Here is a 10,886-nt window from a genome sequence, read left to right as displayed (position 1 = left end):
GTAGGTCCAGGACTAGGGACCTACCTTAATATTTGGATATTTACAAAAAAATAAAAAAATAGTCGTTACCGGCATACTTATAACTCAACTTTATGACAAACGGGATGATTTCAACTTCTCCATTGTCAACTTTCCATATTTATGTAGCAATATTCCATTATCACCTGCATACGGTGTTTACATCTCTCAACTCATTCGATACGCAAGGCTACTGACACACAAGTTGATGGCGTATGGGTTCTAACACTCTCGTTTAAAGTAAGCATTTTGCGATCGTTATAACGATCTAGTTTGCCAATACAACCTATCATTGGATGAAATGCTGTCTGACCTGTTTCATGCCGATTGTTAGGCCGTTCTTGACACACTGATTTTGACTACGGATATATCCGTTTACCTGATTAAGATATAGGGTTCACGGCGGGTGTGAGCCGTCGAGAGGGGATGCTTACTCCTCCTAGGCACCTGATCCCAACTCTGGTGTATCCAGGGTTCGTGTTTGCTCAACTCTCTGTTTTGTATTGCTCATAGAAGTCATGAGATTGATCACTGTTCCTTCTATTCGCCTTTCATTCACTATCATCTTATATTCATGTAACAACGTTCCCTTCTCACACTGACATAAGGTTTGGGTTCTCAAGTGATTTGATACATGATACATGTAAGATGTTCTGGATATATTCAATGTTTAAATGGGGTCAGGATGCTCACAAAAGTGCTGTTTTCAGGATATTCCATAAATTCAATGGTCGTTAAAAACGTTCGTTGAATAGAATGCTCTCTGATGCGATTCATACCAATGAATATTCTGTTCTTTATGTCAATTTTAGACTAAGAATATCTCCATTAATTTCATCAAAATAGAGGGGTCATTGTAGGCGTGACTGTTCAAAAGGGAATTTTTACTCATCCTAGACATTTAATCCCTCAACTTTCGTTTCTAGGGGTCCGTGTTTGCCATGCTTTCATTTTTAAATTATCTATAGCATTTACGTAATTGATCACTATTCGTTATTTTCATTTTTCTCAATTTTTACAGATGCTATGTTCGAATATAAATACAAATACAAAAATGAGGGACATTTGGTCTTTAATTCCTACTGAAATATATATAACTACCAAAAGCAATGGATATCCAAAAAACAAATGACCAATAAATTATCCGATATACAGAGTGAATATCATACGAAATTTTGAGACAAGTAAATATGATTTTTATAGCATCCCCCCCCCCCCCCCCCCAATATCCAAGCATGAACACAGGAATTCGACTGAAATTCAATAAGGTACCACAACATCAATCTTCCGTCTGCATCAATCTTCCGTCTTAAATATTCCGTCTTCCATAAAAAGTACTATAATTCTAATCACTGTTTCCATGTGTAACTAAGCTACATTCACCAAACTCCTGAAGAAGCAAAGGCGCTAGTCGAAGGTACTCAAGTGTTTCATGACATTTAGAAAAGACTGTGCGCGAAGTGCCTCATGACCTTCTTTGTCTTTGATACTGTATCATATAATGTATTATAAACATAGAACATGAATTATTACAACCACAACAAAACACACACAAACACACACAAATATTAAACATTTGATTAATTTATATATGGTACAAATTTTAAACATTAATCAATCTTGGTTTCCACGAAGTTGTTGTTCCCTCAAATGGGAACTCGTATCAGGCCCCGGCATTGCTCTATATGCGTATATTACCAAGTAAATCTCGACGATTCAAAATCAATGGGCTAGTACTTTCCATCCACACCTATACTTAATTACCGTGTATGATATCACCATACTGAGACATAAATCACTGTCCCTCGCCATCATATCACTATCGTATTCAAGTTTACTTTGATGTAGTAATCAACAAGAATTCTTTCTCATTGCCCTAGCTTCGTTCACAATCTGCACATATCTTACATTGTTGTTATTCTATTTTATTGAGTCGCATACTATACTATGTCGCGCACAATGTTACTGTGGCGGACGAAAGTTGTCCTACGTCGGAGCCTCACAGTAGAATTATTGATGGATGGAGAACCATATATATATTAGTATGTGTGATCTGAACCCCAACGTCTTATTCTTTAAGATAAACATAATTATAAATGGCATATCTTTACAAGAAATAAATAAAGCATTAATCAAATGATATTTAAAAGTACGATATATAGAGCAAGACCTCAGGCTATTTGGTTTATAAAATAATGTAAACTGTTCCAACTTAACTTTATATCGTATAAAGTGAATATGAACATATTTTATAATTCTATTTACTAACTTTCGTTTGATAATATCTGTAGAAAATTTGAATTTTGTACGTTGGAGATTAATATTGCCGTAGCAACACAATGAAACGTGAGCAGTTAGATGCATTCCTAGGACGTCATATAGCGCGATTAAATGGCAACTATGTTTAGTCAAATGAATCAATTTAATTCGGTGTCACAAGTAAAATTAATATATATGTTAATGTTTCAAACCAATGCTGTAAAAGTCTGTCACTACAATGCAGTAGTTGAATTTGGAATTTCTTTATTTAAATATCTTTTTTCTAAAATTCTTCCCCATATCCCGTTACGCTGGGTTTGTTTTCTTTTGGTGTATGTGCAATTTTCAAAACTCATCTAATCCCTGTTTAATTTGAATATTATCAGTTTCCAGATTGATGTAAAGCTAATTTCACCTCATTTAATTCATGTCGTTGTCTCTTTATTGACTGCAGAAAACATCTATACAACGCTGGAGTAAGTTCGGTTGATTTCGTGTGTAGAAAAGCTTCTCATTAATTCAACAATTGCAATCTCAAGTTGCTGTGAAACGTTTTCCTTTGTGCTTTCTTTATTTGCTCGGTTTCAAGTTATGAATGACTGTACGTGTGCTTTAAATAATTCATTTGCGCACATGCCTACATGTGACATATCGTGGATATAATTCATTAATTGAAAATTTCAATGTTTTTATATACATGTTAAAATTGATTTTGCCTGTTACTAGTGTTTCTTAAATGATGCATTCATTAAAACCAGCTCAATGGATTCAGCTTCTTTATGAAAGACACAACTGTATCTTTAATTTTCGTGAAAAAGCCCTTTTCCTGTTCTATTTCTTCCCTACATTTGTCCCGAGTATTTTCTTCTGCTCTTCTGTATCTCTCATTTGCTTCACGGGCCATTCTTTCCCTTTCCCCCTCCTGCTTTCTCATCAGATCGTCTCGAAGTTTTCTTTCTATTTCCTTATTCTTTTGCAGTTCTTTGATTTCGCGTGCGTCTCTCTCTCTTACAGCCTTGTTGGTAGACATTTCGCTCTGTAGCTTTTCTAATGATTGTTTCAACGCTTTTTTGTTTTCCCCTTTGCAATCTTTTAGTTCATTTTGTAATTCTTTGATCTGCTGTTTAAGAGACTGCGATTGTTCCCCATCTTGCCGATGCTTTCTTGTCAGTTCGTCAAGCTGAAATTGTGTTTTAGAAAACATTTCTTGTTGTTTTGCAAACTGTTTTTCATACCTTTCAGCTAGCTTGATTTCAATTGCTTTGAGTTCTCTTTCTCGTTCTTCTTTTGCGATCTTTAAATCCGCCTCTTCTCTTTCCTTGATCAGCTTTTCAGCTTCGATATACATTTGATTTGTGTAACACTTGCCCTTATTGTTGTCTACATTTTCCAAGATCATCGACAATAACTCAACAACTTGTGCATCCATTTGTTCTCCCTTAAGTCTGTTGTTGAATGCAATGACTCTACCGCCACACTTCTGTATAAATTGTATTAAATGTGGAGGAACTGTGTCAATATGTTGCATTAAAGTTCTTCCTTCCTCATCAAGTTCATCTTTTCGTGTAAAAAGAACAATGAAATACTTGAAGATGTCGTCACCAAAGTGGTTGACAAAATGCATAATGGATTTGTGTTCTTCCTCTGTGTATCTTGTAGTGCTTAGTACCATAATAAAAGCGTGAGGACCGGGCGATGTAATGCCTATGCATTTTGCAATTTCGTGTTGGATTGTTTCATTTGAGTCCCTAGTGTCAAAAATGCCAGGTGTATCAACAATTAGAATTTTTTTGTCGAATCGAACTGTGTGTTGTTTCGAACACTTATTTGTCACAGATGACCCCGAAACAGATGATTGAAACAATTTCTCTCCTAAAATGGTGTTTCCTGTGGCACTTTTCCCACTCCCAGTTTTACCAATCAACACTATTCTAATCTCTTTCCCCATCCAGTCTCCGTGACAGTTTCTGTAGTTGCCCATCACTGATATGAAAGAGAGTTTTAATTAAAAGGAAGTATTGCTTTAAGAGACAACATACTGTAAATGTCTTGCATTTGGCTGTGTATTCTATTTAGCGCCTTTGGCGGAACGCAGCTTCCGCTAAATCAAGTACATCGCTAAATGCCATCCGTAAATCTAGATGTTTAAAGTAATTCAGGAATGCGCTAAATCAAATCTACGCTAACTTGTTGAAAAAACGATATCCGCCAAATATCGTACACGCCAAATATAATACGTTTACAGTATGATGATCATTGCAGTCTTATTTTCACTGATTTATCATTTTCATTAAGTCATAAGTGTATGTTATTGATAAGGTAGTAATAATAGTCCACTGAAATAATTTTCATATGAGCGAATAACAAACAGGGAATAACAAACAGAACCAATGGATATCGTGTTATGAATGTCTTGGTGAGCTTTTAACAAGATTTTGTTTTCGACGAAATGCATCACAAACCGTCACCTGGAATGTTGTTACAATGAACGACTTTGCACGGTTTGAAAGTGCATGTGTCAAATTGTCCAAAAGGAGGAAATTATCCCTTTCCTTACCTGTACTATGCAACTGGAGGTCATTTTAACGGTCATCCGATCCAAATATACTGCTTCTAAAGATGCCTAAAAATGACCGCCGTTTACAAAGTACATCGTATTGAATTGTAAACACCATCTGTGTATGCGTACAAGTATGTAGTATATATGGGATAAAGCTGCTTTTTAGTAAAATGAATAGGTCATTTGTTTTCTCGAATAACCTGGGAAGTTCTTGGAATTTTTAAAAAAGATTGTTGTTTATAATGAGAGGCAGAAATTTTTATACCAAAGTTACACAGAAGTTTGGAGGGCATCGAGACCTGTAATCTAAACACCCTCAATCGTAACACTCCCCTTTTTGACCAAGTTTGGGTGACCCGGATTTTTACACATCATTTTGCATCATTCACGTCGGTCGGTTTGTACAACAATGCGTTAAAATGCATTCAAATTCGTTTTTAATCCGGTCGGTGATTTTCAAGATCAGTCTTGGACAAGTGCAGAAAGGTGTAAATAGTAAATAAATCATAGGCCACGCTGTGTGATTGACGAAATGACTATGTTCCGTGAGAGGCCTCCCTAATTAGATTGTTATCTTCCCTTTGCCGATTAAACAGCACGTGTCGATCGAAATATTGCATGTTTATGAGTACCAAGATATTAGGTGCCGAATGAAGTGAGGAATGAAATCGAGTGGCAAGAGAAATACCATGTCCTCTTGAAGAAGGGATAATCTATTATATAATACACGGTTTAGTCATGAACGATAACGAAGAATGATCAATAACATAACTCCTATGAGGAATACATGCTTCGTTCGTCAATAATGAGTTTTTTAACAAATGTTGTTTGGAACTGACTGACAAATGCAACGACCCTTTTTCATGTTTGTATGTGTGCTTCTTTGTTTCTTTTTAACGCAATGATACAAACTGGGACCAGCTACTTTGGGTTAATTTGAAAGATTGAGATAACGAAAAGTGATGAATCTCATAATGTCTATAAGGAATACAAAATAGGGAGTTTGGGCAAACACAGACCCCTGGATATATCGAAGGTAGCATCAGGTGCCTAAGAGTAATCCTCCCTTGTTGACTGATCACACTCGCCGTAATCCCTATATCTTGATCAGGTAAATGGAGTAATATAGTTAAAATCAGTGTTGAAAAAAGGCCTGTGGAAAATAACCAGTTAATCAAAATTAACCAAGTTAAGAGCCATTCTCTGTAACCACTTAAAAAAATTCGGCACGCATAGTCACCGATTTTTATGAAACTCACCTGAATGAAACATCTATATAACATATTCAAGAAAATATATTTAAAAATTAGATAGTGATCATGGTTGCTATGGAAACAGGTACAATTTTATCAAGTTTGGCCATTTTCTAGAATTTGGTAGTTTTGGCACAAAAGATGAATATAAAAGATTATGAATAGTCTTAAAATTCTAATTTTCATATTAAATTATAAAACAGATCCCATATTTTTCATTTAAGAAAAAAAAATGAATAATGGACAATCCTAAATGATTGTTATACTTGAACAAATCTGTAAAATTGTGTTTAAATTCAATGGTTTTTATGTCTTAATAACTTTTATTCGCATCCACCTCAAATAAAGTGACACAAGTTTTTAAAACAACTAATCTATGTTCTTTATAAATCTAAACTAAAACTTTTGGGAATCTGCTTATTTCATACAATTTGAAGTGAATGATTTATGGGGGGAAATGCATTCTGTAACCAAGAGTTATTCCCCTTTGAAACTCTTCAACGTGATAAGGCAGTAAAATTACATAGAACCACATATAATATGGCGGGATAATGTCTTACTGCATGCTGACAGAAGTTTAGATGAAGACATGTGGCATTCAAAATATTCTCTCCACTCACCCACACGAAAGGAGAAGGTGTGAGAGACATATCTCCGAATACCAGCGTTCTAGTAATACAGGTAATTATTCTATTTACTTTGAAATCCATTCACAAGCCTAGAATTAATCAACTTGACCACAATCAATTTGATGTCAAATGTTTTCATAGACATTGTGTACAATTATGGATTTCTCGAGATCTGCCAATAGCATGGCACATATGATGTGCGTGCGTGCTAAATATTCACCCTTCAACTCGCCACTGCTTCAGTTGTATTGATATGACGTCAAAATGTAGACTGTGTCGTCACACATTACCGTACTTAGATCTACTTAGGCCTAATGCAGCACACTTTATTCAGTAGGGGATCGTATGACTAGGATGAAATTGAGATAATAAATGCAAAATCGTTATCATTATTTGTTTTATAATAGAATGAAGTAATAGAATCATTAAAAAAAAATCATAGATATTTATTCATTTGAAAAATGCATGACCTTTCGTTATTATACATATTACATAAAAGAAAAGAGACGCCCTGTTGTGATTAAGCCATTGCATACTTTTTTTTTTCAATCTAATTAAAATTAGATGTTAGATCCGCTCACATACTCGCTACACTAACATGCCAAAACATTGAATAAGCTCTCCTTCGTGAAATAAACAGGCATGGTAATACGACGTACCCCAAGATTTGTTTTGTAGAAACGAGACAGAGTGCACATTCATGAAAATTGATATATATTATTGAGAAACGTCACATAAGTCCTCAAGTGATAAAACACTGCAAAACAATTCTCACTATTTTGAATATTATAATTAACCAATGTGATGATTAACTGAGGTCATATAATCACCTTAGAGTTTAGATAAAAATAAATCTAGATAAGAATGCATGTATTTAAGTAAGTTATTACCTACCGTAAGAAAAGGGTTTGAATAAGATTTCATTCAATCATATAATTTAAGGAATACATATTACAGCTACATGTAGTAGTAGATGCAGATGACATGGGGAGAACAAGTAATACATTTTAGATGGGACATAAGATTTTGATATGCTTGCATATATTTATCTTGGTATTTCTCTTAAAATTAATATTATTTATTGATTTTGTAGGAAGTGTCATACTGTCATTTTGGTGGGGGCCAAGTCAGAAGCACCAGCGTATGTTCGATGCTTATGTTGCCTCAAAAGATATGATAGGGTGTGGTTCATTTAACCGGAAAGAGTTTCTATCAGGACAGCAGATCACATTATATTGTAGTTGCCTCTATGCCATTGAGAAGACGATTAGCCATGATGACTATATATGCGCAAAATTAGAAAATGAAAAAAGAGTGTGTATGCTTATCTTATTTATTTTGTAATATATGATTCTAAAATAGAGGTATACCATTTATAATAGGATAGGATTATGAAATATTCATCATCGGAACCCACTGCTCAAAGGCCGTAATTTAAGCGCCGAGCATAGGCCTAAATTTTGCAACTCTCACTGACAATGGTGACGTCTCCATATGAGTGAAAAATTCTTCAGCGGGACGTTAAATGATAATCAATGAATCAACCCCTGGGTTCCAACGATGTCAGATATTAAAGATATTCACTTTCCCAGCATACTAAATGACTTCAATATGACCATCATTGGTATGTTACAGTTACAAGCAAGGTCTTCTTATGATGTTGAAATATAATTCACATACCTATGTTTAAAAAGGTACGTTAAACGAGTGACAATGATGAACGTCCAGACTCTAGAAAATAGAGGCCCTCAATTGTTTTGAATCAATTGCCAAGGCCACGAGTCAAGGTCAAAATACTTTTTCATAAATAACTGTAAATTGTCAGGTCATGTATTAAAAAATGTTAGTTTAATAGATTTCATACATGGTACTGGCATAACGTCTCTTGCACATGCATAGTAAGCAGAGCTAATATTGAACTGCAGAGAGAGAGAGAGAGAGAGAGAGAGAGAGAGAGAGAGAGAGAGAGAGAGAGAGGTGTAATTCCTCATGAATCAATGATAAATTACGATCTCTATGTATCCTATTTAGTTTATTTAACTTGAACAATTTTTAAGATCAATGATTCAATTTCAATGTCACACTTAATTCGATTGGCAAGGTGAAAAAATGTACATGATAGTTTGAAATAACTGAAATATTCAAATATGCATTCTCTAGATATGGTAGTTATTTTGATGAATTCTTAAGCTGTAAATTTGCAATTGGTGATACATGTACAATACACAAATAGAAATCATGCACATCTGAAGAAAGAAAAAACCAAAAAAAAAAAAAAAAAAAAAAAAAAAAAAAAAAAAAAAAAAAACCCAAAAAACCTATGCATTGATTTAATTATCTGTTACAAATTAAGAGTGTTTATGATTGAAGAACATGCATGATGTATAACAAAATGAGATTTACTTGAAAAGAATGTGAACATCAAGTTTGCTGTTTTGTGATATTTTGTTACCATAGCAACAATGTAATATGAATTATCTATTAGTATTAATATTTTATCAACTACAAAATTGACTTCAGTTGAATCTGTCTATAAAAGCATTTTTTTTTTTTTTGGTCTAAAATTTATTCATTTTGCATGGATTTCGAATTTGAAAAGAAATAGCAATTTTCGTTTCCATGGCAACCAACATGAATTCTCATTTTAAACTTGTTAAAATTTAAAATCTAACATCAGTAGCAGTTGGTTATTAAGATTATATACTTTGAATACATAGGAAATTGTATTTTGAATTACATTGAAAAATGGATCTCTACTGTCATATCATGACGAAATGCATCATTTTGTTTCCATGGAAACATAGCTTAGATGGTAGATTCCCAAACATGTCTCATTGTTATATGATAGTACTATATCTAATGTATGTTGTACAGGCATTTATAGATTTCAAGCTGAATGCGGAAAGTTTTATTCATCATTCAAATTTGCCTCTAAATTACCTTTTTCAGAATGTATCAAACAACCCTCTTTTCCAGACAGGATGAAAATATAACAGAATTATTCAAACCTTTAACTTAATATCAAACTAAATAATAAAAATGCTATATAGTATCATTTGATAATGATTAAATAAGAACTCAAACAGGTTAATCCAGTATAGTTGAATGATAAATGTCATTTTTCATGCGAAAATTGACTCTTTTGTGACCTGAATGGCATGCACGTGTTACCATGGGAACAGAGTTGCATAGCAACCAAATTATGATGGTTTTACATTACTTGTGCCAGATTAAGTCGATGTGCCAAATTTGAAAAAAATCGGTGACAGTGGGTGCCGGACCCCTTATATAAATGTTTAAGTGGTTACAGAGAATGGCTCTTAACCTGCATAAACTGTGCAAAAGGACATGCTTAAATGTATGACATGTCAAACGTTGCAATATTTGATATTTTCCATTTGTATTGTATATTTTTCCATTTGTATTCTATATTTTCCATTTGTATTGTATAATTTTCCATTTGTATTCTATATTTTCCATTTGTATTTTATATTTGTTTTTCGATTGCATTGCATAATTTCCATTTGCATTGCAAAATCTTTCATTTGTATTGCATCCGATGGATTGTTTATTTTGATTTGTTACGAAGGATTTCATTAGTTTAGGTCCTACTTATATTTAGCTGTCACCAGCTGCAGGTGACGTACCACAAATAGACTTATTATGCTACATGTACACGCACCGTGGTGTTAGCAGTGGGGGTTCTTTAACGCCTGTTGCAACACGGGATGTCTGCTTTTAAGGTCACGTCATCCGAAAGATATGTGATTCTCACTTTTAGATTGCAATGTGTATGGGAAAGTATTAACTATATTTACGTCTAAGGTTTGATTCAGCCATGACACGAGTAGAACTCGAACATGCGACCTCACGGTTATGAACCAAAGGGTATATCACTGAACTACCGCGATCGGTTCCATAAAAGAACCAGTTGTACATACATGTAGCTAGCAATGAGGAATCTTGCGCCGGGAGACAACACCCCTCCCTTCACAAATTTGATATTTTATATATAGATGTCGAAAAAAGCATGCATATAGGTTTTATTTTGTCAGAACACACTTGTTCCAGGGGATTTCCAGGGGCGGATCCAGGAATTGCGGTAACGGGGGCGCCACTTTATGAGGCAGGGGGTCTGGGGGCCGCCTTGAGGAAGCTCCAGGATTT

At 34.4% G+C, this 10,886-nt stretch overlaps 1 protein-coding gene across 9 annotated transcripts in view; it reads right to left on the bottom strand.

Annotated features, from left to right (window-relative positions):
• Window positions 1–1,073: 1,073 nt before the first annotated feature.
• The window catches only part of LOC125654656 (GTPase IMAP family member 7-like), a 662,712-nt gene continuing 652,899 nt past the window's right edge, over window positions 1,074–10,886 (bottom strand). For all 9 annotated transcript variants that reach the window (XM_056143991.1, XM_056143992.1, XM_056143984.1 and 6 more), the window contains one exon: window positions 1,074–4,260. In XM_056143991.1, coding sequence (XP_055999966.1) covers window positions 3,026–4,260 — 1,235 coding nt within the window. In that variant the 3' untranslated portion in view covers window positions 1,074–3,025. The remainder of the gene's footprint in view (window positions 4,261–10,886) is intronic.

The sequence above is a fragment of the Ostrea edulis genome, chromosome 7 (assembly GCF_947568905.1).
Source record: "Ostrea edulis chromosome 7, xbOstEdul1.1, whole genome shotgun sequence".
Taxonomy (NCBI): Eukaryota; Metazoa; Mollusca; class Bivalvia; order Ostreida; family Ostreidae; genus Ostrea; species Ostrea edulis.
This window is presented reverse-complemented; position numbering and strand designations above follow the sequence as displayed.